Below are 14,735 nucleotides of genomic sequence, written 5' to 3' on the forward strand. Positions count from 1 at the left end.
TTTTTATGATGCTTCCTTTTTTTTTTAATAGTGCTGTATTTTCCTAACTGGTTTTACCCTCCCCTCACCCTTCCCTGCCTCCCCACTTGCTAGGACTTCCTGAGATACAGCGAGAAGGCTGGTTTGGAGTGTTCAGATATTGAGGTGAGTTTTCTGCTTGTAATGCTGGTGGTCCTCATGGGACAGTACTGAATGTCTCCCTCTAGAGGGGAAGTATTGACTCTGGAGAATAGAGACAGCAGAGCCCCTTACAGACAGCTGCCCAGCAGGATGAGGAATGCCAAGCACTGAGGAGCACACTGAGGGCTTATCAAGAACACAGGAATCCAAACCTGAGCCAGAGCAGAGCTTAGCTCCACTGGTGTTCTCTTTGTGGCTCCCAGTGGCATGTGGGGGAAAGGGTGGCATTTGAGCTCTCTAACATCCTGCAGAGACTGAGTGTTTCAGTGTACAGCTTTATCCATGAATCCAGGTACTGTTTGAAGCTGACATATAAATTATTCCATTTTCACTCCCTCCCTGGGCCCCGAGGATTACTCTCTAAGTGAAGTCCTTTGAGACAACGTCACCATGGGGATTATTTTAAGCCAGAGTGGTTACAGACCATTCTGGCAGGTTATTTTAGGTTAAAACCTCTAGTGTTTCACAAGCAAGGCTAAGCTGTTGCTTGGGCAGCCAGAAAGCAACAAAGAGAAGAAAGAAAATGTGAGAAGGAAAACAAATGGATAAACAAAAGCGGGAAGGTAGAAAAAGGATGGACTGGGTAGCCTCCTTCCTGATGTGGTCACTGATTCGTGTGGAGCCTCTGCATGGATGACCAACACCCCGCAACCTAGAACAGGAAATCCATTCTCTTCTGAAGTGGACAGTAGGGACCAGTGTCCTTTCCTAGGATCAAGAAGCCACCAGGAGGCCTCAGTCTTCCAGTATGGAATTGTCCTGAGCCCCCCACCCAAGTGCTGCTCCTGGCTATGACTACTGCTTTTCTTCCCCGCAGAAAGCAGTGGAGTTAATGTGCCTTGTTCCAAAACGCTGCAATGACATGATGAACCTGGGGCGCCTGCAGGGCTTTGAGGTGAGCTCTCACAAAGGCTTCTTAGCCCTCTCTCTCTGGAGCAGCAGGAGCCCAGGCTTCCCTTTGAAGCCTTGTGCCCACCCTCTCTGTCTCTCTTGCTGTCTACGCCATTATGCCTGGGCCCCTCTGGTTCACGGGCCTAGAAGATGCACCTATTTAGGATTTCCAGCAATAGAGCAGTTATAGGAGGTCAACCAAGTTGCAGTCAGAATTCCAAGGGGGTTGGAAAGACCCAAGATTCTTTATAGCCGTAGACCTGCCAATGACCTCTTCCCTTTTCTTTCTTACTTAAGAAATGCTAGGAATGTGAGGGAGTGCAGGACTATGTGATGGGAGTAGAACTAGGGAGAAATAGAACACTTTTTTTTTCCTTCTGAGAGGGTAGTTCTCATAAACAGGTCTACATAGTGACTGGCTTTTTGGTTAAGTGGATGTTAAAGCTCTAAAACCTCACAGTGCACATTTTTATTCTTTGACAAGAAGAGTCAAGCCTTGGGAGAAACAGCTGGATGTACCCAGGATTTGGGTTTCAATTGAATATGCTAGTGTGCTAGGGCGAAGAAGGCAATGGCACCCCACTCCAGTACTCTTGCCTGGAAAATCCCGTGGACGGAGGAGCCTGGAAGGCTGCAGTCCATGGGGTCTCTGAAGGTCAGACACAACTGAGCGACTTCATTTTCACTTTTCACTTAAATGCATTGGAAAAGGAAATGGCAACCCACTCCAAGACTTTAACATGCAACTTGGAGAGGGGATTCAGTTCAACCCAAAACAATGAATCTCAGAAGAGCAAATTGGCTTTCCTGATTTAAGCTGAACACAGTCTATTTTAAATACTAATATGATAAAACTGGAACTAACACAATTATTGACAGTGCTTATAGTTGTTGCTGAGCCCCTTAGAGAAAGATGTGGATCTTCTAATCCTGTTTCCCAGTAATCTTGTAACATTGCATTTTTCATTTTGGAAACAGGGGGCTTTTCTTTCTGGCTAAACTAGAATAGAAGAGACATAAGGTAGACTGGTATATATGTAAGGTTAGGAAGTGCTATATTCAGGTTTGGGTTAATGAGTCTGATTCATGATGGTTTTGAGCCAAATTCTTTTGTCCTTTCTGCCCTTACAGCCCATCCTGCTCTCCCTGTCTGATTTTCATCGCTTTGTTGTGATCAGGAACTATGTGGAGGGTCTTTTTGCTCTTAATGTTTTTCACAGCTTCCGGTTCTCCACAGTAGACCTGAGGTATTTGAGAAGAAGGGCCGTGCATCAGAAATACATCTCAAGTCTTCACATGGTGTTTATTAAGTCACACTAGATGACATTTTACACTTGTTTGCTTGGAATTATGCCAGGTCTGAGGCTGTTCTGAACAAGCCAAGAAATTCCTTTTGCCCTTCATCCTTGATGTTCCCTTTTTTTTTCTGAGTAAGAGTCTGACTTGAATTTCTCTTGGTCTCTGGAGGAACTGAACTCTGACAGGAGGAGCATCTGATGTGCCTTCTGACCCACTCAGACTTCACAGGAACCATATCGTACCTGATCTTGTGTCCACAGAAGGACGTATATAGGAGGGTGGAATTATTTTCTTTTTTAAATCAACCACCACCATCTCCTTTTTTCATCAAGTCCCCGAGAATCTGCTTTGCATTCCTTCTGCTAACTGGGAAGGACCATTCCTTCTGAAGTCCATGGCTCTGGGGCAGGGAGAAGTTAACCCCTTCACTTAGATTCCCTCCCTTTTACATCCTTTAGCTTTCCCTTTAGTGTTGGCAGGGCTATAACTTTTGGGTCAGGCTCTTATGTAATATTAATAGAGCTTTTAGAGCTGGTCACTGGCTTAATATTAACTTTGGACCAGGGTAGAGATAAGCCTGTTTGGCTGCTGACCTTGACAGTAAGGACCATGATCCAAGCAAAGGGCAGGCATTTCTCAGGAACATGAAAGGAAAATAGCTCATGTGTTAGGTAATGTTTGGAAAAAGGCATCATGTGCAGAGAATAGCCCACATTTGCATTAAAGGACAAAAGTTTTCAGCTGAGAATACAGTTTAGAGGCAGCGCTCTGGTCACTGTCTCAGATGGCAGCATCTTCTTGTTGCAGAACGGTAGAAAAAGCAAGGCTCTCCAGTAGCATCTATGAAGACTTGCTGGCTTGGCTAGATCCCCTTGAAAGATGTGACAGTATTCTGAAAATCTGGTTAGAACTGGTAAACCAAATATACTCTACTTCCTAGACGGGGTGTCAAGTGATCTGGCAACTGGAGACATTATAAGAAGGATTCTAGGACCCCCAAAAAATATCCATCAGCTTATAAAATAAGGGTACCTATTGATAGTACCTCAGCTGTACCTGCTGATCTGTAGCAGGAGATGAAGGTCTCAATTTCACCAGCCTGAAATAATAGAAGAGAGGGGCCCAGCTCATCTGGTGTGTGTGTGTGGTCCTGCCTCCATCATTTCCCTGGCCCTAGACTGGTTCTAGGTCCATGGCTTTGAGAGTACCCCTGGTCTTCTCCCAAGGGCCAGGCAGGCATACCTCTCAGTGGCACACTTTCTCCAAGGACAGCAAGGCCGCTTCCAGCTCCAGCATCACCTACTTTGTGTTTTGGTTGTACTTAAAAAAAATTAAGGGCTAGGACAATTCCTGAACATCTTTGTAGCTAATAATTTTATCTTCTTTCTGGCATTTTCCCCGAACTGCTTCTTCGTGGTTCTGTAGCCATCTTTCCCTTCCGTCTGGGGCCCTATGAGAAGGAAGGTGGCCACAGTCTACCCTAGATGGGCCCTGATTCAGTCTCTTACTAGAACCTGAGGCTTTTGCTGTCTGTTGTCCATGTCCCCAGAGGGGAGGTTCTGTTACCCAGGGGGCTAGGGTCATCTCCCTGTCCTTCACTTACTGCATTCCAGCCTTTCTTCCCATCAGGGGACCCTGACTGCTCAGGGCAAGCTGCTGCAGCAGGACACATTCTACGTGATTGAGCTGGACGCTGGCATGCAGTCGCGGACCAAGGAGAGGCGTGTGTTTCTCTTTGAGCAAATCGTCATCTTCAGTGAACTGCTCAGGAAGGGATCCCTCACCCCAGGCTACATGTTCAAAAGGAGCATCAAGGTGAGGATCCAGGCGAGGATGAGGACGGGCAAGGAAGAGCCACACTGGGGGAGCTGCTTTCCAAAGACAAGGCACTGGCATGAGTGAGGATCCAGAACAGTGAAGCTCTTTTAAGCGTGTAGCCTTCAGGCTTGAAGGTCGATTATCGTGAGAAAAAGTGACAGCTTGGCACCAGTCTCTAAGATGATCGTGCGGGTTCTCCAAGATCGTGTCGTTCACTCAAAAGCAGAAACCAAAGTATTTAAGCTGTTAGAGCCAGGGCACATTTTTGGAAACATATGAAATAAAAGCTTGAAGGAACTGTAATATATTGTTGATATTTTTAAGCCACTTAGATATGTAAAGGATCCCCTTGGTTTCTTCCAGATGAACTACTTGGTCCTGGAGGAGAACGTGGACAATGACCCCTGCAAGTTTGCGCTTCTGAACAGGGAGACTTCAGAGAGGGTTATTCTGCAAGCCGCCAATGCTGACATCCAGCAGGCCTGGGTGCAGGACATCAACCAAGTCTTAGAAACACAGCGAGACTTCTTAAATGGTAGGTACTGGGTCTGGCTTCTAGGCAGGCCATTTTCAGGGAACCTCACACCCACCCCTAAGCCCCTTTGAGTCTGGACTGTTGGTGAGTTATGAGCCTCGATCACATTTACATGCATTCCAACCTTGTAGTTTTCAGAAACACTTTGTGTAGAATTTTTCTGAACCCAAATATACAAGTGGGCAGATAGGGCATGATAAAGAAGGCCATGTTTCCAAAAGAAGAGATAATCTCTTATAGCCTTGGCACAGAAGTTGTGCCTTGTGGCCACCATTACCAGCTGGTAATAACTGGGGCCAAGATCTGAAATGAGTGCATTCTCTTTGTCTCAGGGGCCAGCTATCAGTGATGTACATTTTTCCATTTGGCAGTTAATGGCTGGTAATCTCAGAGGTTCTCTAGTGTTATCTAGAGATAACTGGGAGTTTGGCAGATCAGCTCAAATCCCTCTTTGCTCCCAACAGAGGTGATTGCTAACTCTAAATTTCAGGAATACCTTGAAGCTTCCCAGAACAAATTGTCACTTACACAGAGAATGACATTCCCTATAGACTTACAGGAGTACTGTATGGCCATATGTGTTCCCTTGTTTACACATACACGTCCAACCCTTAGGCATATCACTTTTTCTAGTCTAGAATCTGGTCTCTTTCAAATGATGCACATAGAGCAATTGCTGGGTGTCTAGCATGGACTGAATACTGTGGGGAGAGACTAGAGGTGATGAACCTTGGTCAAGTCATGACGTGTCGCTGGGCCTCTGTTGGCTTTTTTTGTGAACGATCTACTCTGCAGCTTTGGAAGCAGGAAAACACAGCACACCTCCCATAGATAGCATCATTCTCTGTGTAGCCCCTGTTATCTCCAGATAACTCCACAGAGCCTGTGAGATCATCAGGTATCAATTGTACTCTACGGTAAGGGATTTAGCACATTGTATCTATTTTAAAACAAATAACATGAGATTATATAGTAGAATGCCTTGATTTTTTAAGATAGAACATGAGACTTCAAGGCTTCCCAGGTGGCTCAGTGGTAAAGAATTCTCCTGCAACGCAGGAGATATGGGTTCAATCCCTGGGTCAGAAGATCCCCTGGAGAAGGAAATGGCAACTCACTTTGGTATTCTTGCCTGGAGAATTCCATGGACAGAGGAGCCTGACAGACTACAGTCCATGGGGTCGCAAAGAGTTGGACATGACTTAGCAAGTAAAACAACAACATGAGACTTTAAAGCAGTTATACAGAGAGTTTGGGCCATGCCTCTGGTCTCCCAACTGTAGAACAATTTGGTTAAAAAAACAACAACAACAACACTAAACTATGTGATCTCTAGGGTTCTTTCTAATTCTAAAGAATCTAAAATTAAACACCAGCCCAGCCCTGAGGGATAGTAATGAAAGCTGTATATTGTTCACAGCTTTTGAATATACAACTTTGATTTAATGCTTATGTGGATAACGTAAGCAAAAATGTGTGAAATATAAAAAACATTCATTAAATTGCATTCTGTTAGGAATTTCTGACAGACTCTAAGTTGAAAATGAAGTTGTTAAGTTCATCAATTCAGGACGAAAGAATAATAAGGTAGGACAATAAATTGAAACTGTAGATAACTGAGTACCAGTAATGGCTCCCACCCATATATTGAGTCCTTTCTCTGTGTGAGACACGGTGCTGAACATTTCACATATTATCACACTGTATTTTTCAAATGAGGAAGAGGAAGCTCAGAGAGGTAAATAAACTGGTCCCAAGTCAGAAAACCAGTAGGTGCTAGAATAAGAACTTGAACTAAGAGCTGTGTAACTTAAAATCAGGTTCTTAACCCTAAAACTGCAGTATAGTTGCTAGTGGTAGGGCATACATTTGTCTATGAACTCCCCAGCAAACAAAACAAAAAAACAGGATCAGGTATAAGACACTGTATCTGTCAGCCAGATACAAACCCAATCCAGAGATGTACAGCTTTCCTAATCCTAAGACCTAAGTTATGCAGATTAAGGCTGGTGGAAGAAGACAGTCTCTCTGTGGAGCTTATTTAAGAAGATACACCATTTTCAAACACTTTAGCATAATTCTTGTATATAATCAAAGTAAAACCCCAGCTCCATGAGATAGATATTGATTCATCAAATCAGTTTGCTACAGTCTGCTTCACAGCTGTCTTGCTATCTGCTTCAGATTTGGAATGGTACTTCTTTGACCGTAGTCACTTATCCAGACTTGTATTGATACCTGGTTCCAAGAAAACTTTTCCCTAATTATAGTGAGTTATGAAGCTATTACTGAACTCAGTTCTCAATGCCTAAATATTTACTGTTCTCCAAGGAGAAAGGTCGAGGTCTGGTAGCAGCCCGTGCTGCACTTGTACACTCAGAAGACAAAGGACGTGACGATGGACTGGGGCCAGGCTTTTACTTATAGACGCATGTGCAGGCACTTCAGAGTCAGCCTTCCCGTCCTGAGGCCTTAGATGGAAAGGAAATTTGGACTGTATGTTGAGTCCTGTTAAAGTACATACCTATTACTATAGAAATGTCCTCATCATGGAAAGTTCTCTGGGCTTCAGCCATTAACCCAATTAAATATCTGTTACAGTGAACACTGATAGAAACAACATAATCAGGCCAGCCTTGAAGTCACTGTTAGAGAATTTGACCTGTGTGGTTTTTACCTGCTGTACCTCTTTACTACTCAGACCTTGGAACTTTATCATCTTAAACTCAGGAAAACAAAGTTCATCTCTTTCCCTTCAAGACAGCTTTCCCCTGTCTCCTGAGTTCCGCTGACCACCATTCTCCCAGCTCCCAAACTCGAGGTACCCTGGCTTCTTGCCATCTTTTCCCATCTAGGCTGTGTCAGCCTCGCCTCCCGCTGGAGCACCTGCCACACCCCTTCCTTGTTCCCACGGCTCTGCTCAGGTCCCGCCTCTGCCCTGTCACCATCTCAGGGCTCCTGATCAGCCTGGCCTATCCCTCCCCCAACCTGCTGCAAGGTTTTGGTGCCAGCACCTGCATTTAAAACATGCAAGTTCACTGAATTCAGTCACTTTTCGTGATCTTCAGAATTAAATCCAGACTCCGTCACCTAACTTTCTAGATCTTTTACACCATGGCAACTTGAGCCTCCCTTACCTGTCTCATCTCCTTTTTCTCCATGGAGAGCCATGGCCCTGTGCACCAGGGAATCTGACTCCATTCTGTCCCCGAGACCCACCTCCCATTTGTTCCCACCCTGCAGAGCCTGCATGGTGGCTGAGGGCCAGCAGTTTCTGAAGCTCTCTGTCGCCACCCCCACTCGCCCCTGTGTCCATGCACACACACACATACTACAGAGCCTTCTCTCCCTCCTTTTATACCATTTTGGTTTTGCATTTTCATCATTTAGACAACACTAAGAATAGTTCTCAGTAGCTTATACATTCCTTAAAAACAGGGCAGCATCTTCCTCATGATACTGGGGATACAGAGTATCCCCACTCTCTCTCTCACAAAGCCTTCACCTCATGAGCCTCCAAGTCCTCATGGGATTTCCAAAGCTGAGAGTAACAGTCTGCTCTTTCCCTGCAGCCCTACAGTCGCCCATTGAGTATCAGCGGAAAGAAAGGAGCACAGCCGTGATGAGGTCCCAGCCTGCTAGGGTTCCCCAAGCCAGCCCCAGGCCCTACTCCTCCATCCCCGTGGGCTCCGAGAAGCCCCCAAAGGGCTCCAGCTATAACCCGCCTCTGCCACCCCTGAAGATATCTACCTCCAATGGCAGTCCAGGGTTTGACTACCACCAGGCTGGGGACAAGTTTGAGGCCAGCAAGGTAAGTGATGGCCCATCACCTCCACCCTCACCCTCACCCTCTTTGAGGGCACAACCTCTGTTCTTACTTCATAAAGTAGCATCTTTTTATGCTGATTGTTTTAGCAGGAAGAATACACTAAATACCTTCTAGTCTCAATTATGTCTCTTCCTTCTCTGAAAAACTGAGTGAGTAAGGCCAGTTTCCCCCAGGTTCAGACACTCTGTGTTGAAGGGCTATTGTTGCCATCTGCAGAAACACTGTAGGTAATATTGTAGTAGCAATTATGATTTGTAGCAAATAGAGGAGTTGTGAGGTAGATCACCTAAAAGTCGCAGCTCTAGGGTTTGACAGCTTAAAGAGATTGCCCTTTCTAAAGATGAGCTCCTGAAGCGAGCCCACAGCTCTTCACCACCCATAGGCTGATGCAGCAAGGGGGTGCTGCCCATTGATGTGTAACTGCGGAAGCTAGCCTTGGATTAGACATTTATCACAGATAATCCACAATTCAAACATTGTCATGAGGATTGTCATCAATGTACACAGCTGTTTTGACCCCACAAAGCAGTAGAAATGAGAACGAATGGGAAAAGTACTAGATCAGGAGTTAGGCCATCTGGTTTCCATTCCAAATTCTGCAGCTCAGAACTTTGTGTCTTGCATTAGAACCTCAGTGGGTTACTTAATCTCATCAGGCCTCCATTTCCTCTAGAACTCAATGGGTCTATGGATAAGAATGTCTACATTTTTGACTATATGTTTTTACCTTATAGTTTTATTTTTCTTACCCAAATTATTAGGTGATACTGATTTTTTTTTTTTTCCAACCACACTGCACAGCTTGTGGGATCTTAGATCCCAACCAGGGATTGAACCCAGACCCTCGGCAGTGAAAGCACCAAGGAATTCCCATTGTTTTTTTTTTTTTTTAACTATTGATGACCAAGTTCAATTCTGTGTTAGAGTAACTATACTGACCTATTTTATCACCTGGAAGTGATTTTTTTCATCTTAAAATCCCTTGCCCTGTGAGTAAGTTGAAGTCACATTAATTTACTGAAGAATTTCTGGCTCTCACCATGCTGTGAGGCAACCAGGCATCCCTGGGAGTTGCAGGTCTGTCTTGAAGTAGCTTCCCGGTGGAGAGTCACGTGAAAAAGTCATGGGGGCAGGATCCTTCATATTAATGAGTACCGGCTGGGGGCTGGAGCTGGGGGTCTGGAGGAGTTCTGTCCCACAGTGGTTGGGTCAGGATAAGTCATGGCCTGGCCTTTGAACTGGGCAAATGTCTCACTGTTACTTCTGTCTCAAAGAGGGTCAGAATGTAGAGTAAGACCAGTGCTTTTTCAAAAGGAAGAAAAAAAAATGTATCAAAGAGCCTGTGTTCTTTTCACTGGGAGGTTGTGACCACTGACCTGACCTTTGCCCAGGTGTTTACATATGCCTGTACCTTTGCCACACTCTTCCTCCCATGAGCTGGAGGATGCTGGCAGGAAGGTGCGTGCTAAGGAGGGATTTCCATGCCGAAGGCGTGTTCATACCTTTCCCTATGGCTGAGCAGTATCTCTACCTTTACACCCTCAATTATAACATTAATGAAACATTGCCATAAAATATATTCTCAGATCCCATTTATGAATATAATTTCGTTTCTCAGGATAATTTCTGCCTGCTGTTTACCTTGCTAGTAGGAAGCTTGGCTTTTAACCACACAAGGGTGCAGAGTGAGCGTGTGTGAACCAGCCTTCCTGTATCTGTGTCCCTTTCACCTTTGTCTCCTCACAGAATGACCTGGGAGGCTGCAACGGGGCCTCATCCATGGCCGTGATCAAAGATTATTATGCACTGAAGGAGAACGAAATCTGTGTGAGCCAAGGTGAGGTGGTCCAGGTCCTCGCCGTCAACCAGCAGAACATGTGCCTGGTGTACCAGCCCGCTAGCGACCACTCCCCCGCCGCTGAGGGCTGGGTCCCTGGCAGCATCCTGACGCCCCTCACCAAAGCCATGGCAGCCACAGAAAATAGTGACGGGAGCATCAAGTAAGTGCCTCGTTGGCGTCCCCGGGAGAGGAGTATGTGGATCTAAAAAAAATTTCAAAACAAAGAACACAAAAATGCAAACGCATGGTAGGGAGTTACTGCTGCTTATTCTCGACAGCGCCAGCGGAGCCGAGGTCTGAGTGCTGGACCGCACGCAGCAGGGGGCATCCGGGCTGGATTGTTCAGTTCTTTCTTTGGTGGTGGTGGTAACAGTGGTGGTTTTCTTTCCTTTTCATTTATAATTTTCTGTTTTGTTTTTTTTTCTTTTCTCCCCACCGGCCCCTTGTTAAGAAAAGAACCCTACTGAAACCCTAGGTGACAAAAGGCATGCCTCCTGTTGCTCCATTTGACCCACCACAGGATCCACTGGACTGGACTTCTATTTATATTGTATTAAGTTACTGATATATATATATACACACACACACACACACACACATATATATATATTATTTTTTGATTGACTCCAAAAAATTACCTTAGCACAAATGCCAGACCTGCATAGGTCAGAGGCCTGCTGCTTCTCCCAGGAGAGAGGCAACTTTTTGGTTGTCTATGGAAATTCCTGTGTACAGATTGTAACTTTTTTTTCTAATTTTCCCCCTCCCCTGTCTCTCTAATATATGTTCATGGTCATTTGTAAGATATTTCTTTTCCGCATTTTGGTTGCGAAGGCCCTTCCAAACACATTCCTGTGTAAAGTATTTTGCACTATTTAAAGAAACCCGTATGAATGAAGTCAGGCTGTGCAATATAATGGAGAGCCACAATGTTCATCATTGTACCTGTAATGTAACTCATAATTTTAAATGTGTTATTTTAAATATGTAAAATAAATTTTTACCATGAGCATGTCTTTATGAGGTTAAAGACTAGTGGACCCTTTTTCCTCATTGCACTGTTCTGGAACTTTTAAATGTACAAATGATTCTTCTTCTTCCTCTTCTTTTTTTTTTTTTTTTTCCTTTAAGAGTTGGTTGAATGCATTGGCAATTTTTTCCTAAACAAAAAGTGCCTTTGCCACCAAAGCTCCAGCCCTAGCCTTCCCTTCTAAACAGCCCCTGTGGGTTGTCTCTAACCTCTGAGATGAGGAATGATGCAGATCAGATGCTGTCCAACTGGGTGACCTGGTGGTGCTGCTGTAAATCAATGGCGAGTGTAGAAGGCGGTGGGGTGGCTCGCAGCCCCTGCTGCACTGCACACTGAGGGTCACCGGTGCCCAGGGGAGAGGAACTCGCATAGGGTACTTGAGCAGCAACGCCAGCAGAGCTGCACCTCCTTGGTGCTTTCTGGCTCAGGAGACAGGTTGCTGACCCCACCCTGGCCTTTCCAGGTAACCATAGGCCCAGCTGGAAATCAGCAGCAGCCCCTAAAGGGCAATAGACCCCATTCATCTTATCCTTTAGATATTTGGTTTCAGAAGCCTTAGAAATAAAGGCCCTCAAAGCATTCAGGTTCTTATTAATCAGTGACTTACAGTGCTAGCCAGTTAGTTGTGATCTAATTATCCAGGCACTCAGCACTTCTCCCTTCTCACCTTCACATCTTTTGTTCACGTTTCACACCTTCCACGGGAAGACTGGTAGGAAGGGTGTCAAGCCAGGCAGAAGAGAGCAGATTCAAATACCAATTGCTCATTTGATTCCTTATCAGCAGTTCTTGCACAAGGGTTAGTGGAACAGAGCAGTGGACTGAAAGTGGTTGTCACTATTTATCAATGAAGGACACTCATTGCACCCTCCCAAGGGCTGCTGTGACCACAAGTGTCAAGTTGGTTGTATTGCTACAGGATAAATGTCACTGAAATGTCTCTGTTTCCACATCAATCCCCGGGCTTGTGGCCAAGAGATGGAAGATCCCAAACCATGATGACGCCTTCTTCTGAGAAAAGGAATAGTGAAATTAAATGTGTTCTGCCTCTTGTACTATTTTGTGTCTGCTTCTCAACATTACTTGTAGCATTTCTAGTTTCAGGGTTGTGATAAACATAGGAACGCACCCCCGTGCTCACACACACACACACACTGTGCTGGCTGCTCTAGGAGTTTTTTCAGCAGGGACCTCCCTGACTCAAGATGTTCTCAGAATGAGCAGGGACTTTGCTTTGGGGATAAAGATAGGGGATTAAAGTCTGGCGTTAAGATGATATTACCTGAAGTTAGTTTCTGTGACCAGTTCTCACTCAGAAACAACTGTTGGAGTGAACAGCTGGTATGCAAGGGATCCCAGGGAGCCTGCCAATTTAGAAGATACAAGAGAAGGTCTGGCCAGGAGATTCTTTCTTGCCTTTTGTAGGAGCTGCTTTCCAAAAAAAAAAAAAATGAGGACATGACTATTATCACTGTTTCTTACTCAGAAAGTAGATTGCTAAACCTCCATGTTTGTGATAAATATTTTGAGCATATCTTCCCCAAAACATCCTAAAATCCCTGACATTTGTGGAGTTTTCTGGAGGAGATGCTATGTATTTCGGAGCATCCTCCTTCCTCCTGAATCTCATAGGTCTCTCTCTCTCTCCCCTGTCTCCCTTAATGAAGGCTCTGTTAATTGAGCTTTGTCTGTATAGGCCTAAATATGATAAGGAGACACTGGAGAGGAGCCAGCCTCACTTACTCCAGACGTGATAGAATGTCATCCAAACTCTGTGACCACATCTGAAACTGACGATACTCGCCCAGGTCCCCAATGCTGTTTGTGGCTTGACTTTTGATGTCTTTGTCTTTGAGTTGTGACATATGTGGAACTCAAGAGCTCTGCACCAGCCTCTCTTTACAGGTCTATGAAGAAATAGCTCCAAACCCCCTAGGGAGAAGAAATAAGTTAGGATAGTGTGAAAGGGCATTGCTACTCTCACCTCCTGAGAGCACATGTTGAGTCTTCTCCCAACAGGAAAATTCTAGGACCTCTCAGTGGTTGACAGAGCCCTGTATTCACAGACATGGGATAATGTGGAGAACACCAACCCTTCATCCTAACTCCTCCAGATAACTGAGTGGTACTCACCAGTCTATTAAGTCAATGCCCTAGAACTTCTATCTGTACTATACAGCGTTTGAGACTGGCCACAGCCCAAATACAAATAATGAGATGGAAACCTCATTATCATCCTTTTGGGTCTTTGTGTCTGATCCTGGGCAAGTACCTTACACACTATAGAATATACCTCCCTTATATTTCCTATTTGACTCCCCACCCCTAGTCGTCTCCCATCCACCATACCCTTCAGGAAGGGAGTTCCTGAGTCCTCTAAGCCCTCATCAGTATGATATAAAAACTTCCCTCAGTAGAGTATTAATAACTCCATTCTCATTCTTCCCTCCAATGCTGCAACCAACCTCGCACGTCTGTTGGGAGGGGTCAAAGTTCATCCTACTCACTTCCTGTTGGAAGTAAGATCCACTTTCAGCCTCCACCACAGGAGCTGGTGTGCAGGTCTGGGGCCTCCGCAGCCAGGGCTTCACTGGAGTGCCTCACTTGCTGACTCACCAGAGGGTGGCAGTCCCACCCACCGCCTCACTCTGCCTTGACCTACCATTTTGATTGGTGCATTTTTTGGTACAACAGGAAGTCATGTTCATGGCATACTCTACGCATGAGAAAGCGGGCAGAAGTGGAGAACACGGGTAAAAATGAAGCCACAGGGCCTCGTAAACCCAAGGATATTCTGGGCAACAAAGTCTCTGTTAAAGTGAGTAAGGTATTCCGGAACTGTGTCCAACCTCTCATCTACCCCCACCCTGCAGCATTCTCACAAGGAGACTTGGGTGGATGGGGACCAGAGGGGAAGTAGTTTAGTAGGATTTTGCATGCGAGATCAATTTATTTTTTATTTTTTATTTCTCCTGGCAACTTCGATTCAAATAAGTAAGTATCTCTTTTTTTTTTCTTTTATACCTTCCTTCTTATACTATGCAGATGTTTTATAGCAAAATTATCTGCAGTATTATTTATTCTCTTAGAAATGCAAGATGCTTGATCCATAGTAAAGTTCTCAAAGTCACCCATTCAGTGTCTTGGGTTTAAAAATACATGCAAGGTAAAGAGATTAGAGCTGTTTTCCAAACCTCCAACCCTTTGAAGTCTGAGGTTTGGAATGTAAGGGCTACTATGTCCTTGGTAAAGTTTCATTTCTTTTCCCCAGAATTCAGACATCACCTTCAGGCCTGTGCCTGGGCAGAGAAGG

At 45.0% G+C, this 14,735-nt stretch overlaps 1 protein-coding gene across 19 annotated transcripts in view; it reads left to right on the plus strand.

The window, feature by feature from the left end:
- KALRN (kalirin RhoGEF kinase) overlaps positions 1 to 14,735 on the plus strand; it is a 692,240-nt gene that overhangs the window by 633,960 nt on the left and 43,545 nt on the right. For 10 of the 19 annotated variants that reach the window (XM_024991355.2, XM_024991361.2, XM_059886080.1 and 7 more), the window contains 7 exons: positions 94 to 144; positions 998 to 1,075; positions 4,000 to 4,185; positions 4,552 to 4,723; positions 8,296 to 8,534; positions 10,299 to 10,552; positions 14,117 to 14,240. In XM_024991355.2, coding sequence (XP_024847123.1) covers positions 94 to 144; positions 998 to 1,075; positions 4,000 to 4,185; positions 4,552 to 4,723; positions 8,296 to 8,534; positions 10,299 to 10,552; positions 14,117 to 14,240 — 1,104 coding nt within the window. Of the gene's footprint in view, positions 1 to 93; positions 145 to 997; positions 1,076 to 3,999; positions 4,186 to 4,551; positions 4,724 to 8,295; positions 8,535 to 10,298; positions 11,423 to 14,116; positions 14,241 to 14,735 lie in introns of those variants that run through there. The other 9 variants (XM_059886093.1, XM_059886108.1, XM_024991404.2 and 6 more) reach the window with 4 other exon arrangements.

This window comes from Bos taurus, chromosome 1 (assembly GCF_002263795.3).
Source record: "Bos taurus isolate L1 Dominette 01449 registration number 42190680 breed Hereford chromosome 1, ARS-UCD2.0, whole genome shotgun sequence".
In the NCBI taxonomy this organism is placed as follows: Eukaryota; Metazoa; Chordata; class Mammalia; order Artiodactyla; family Bovidae; genus Bos; species Bos taurus.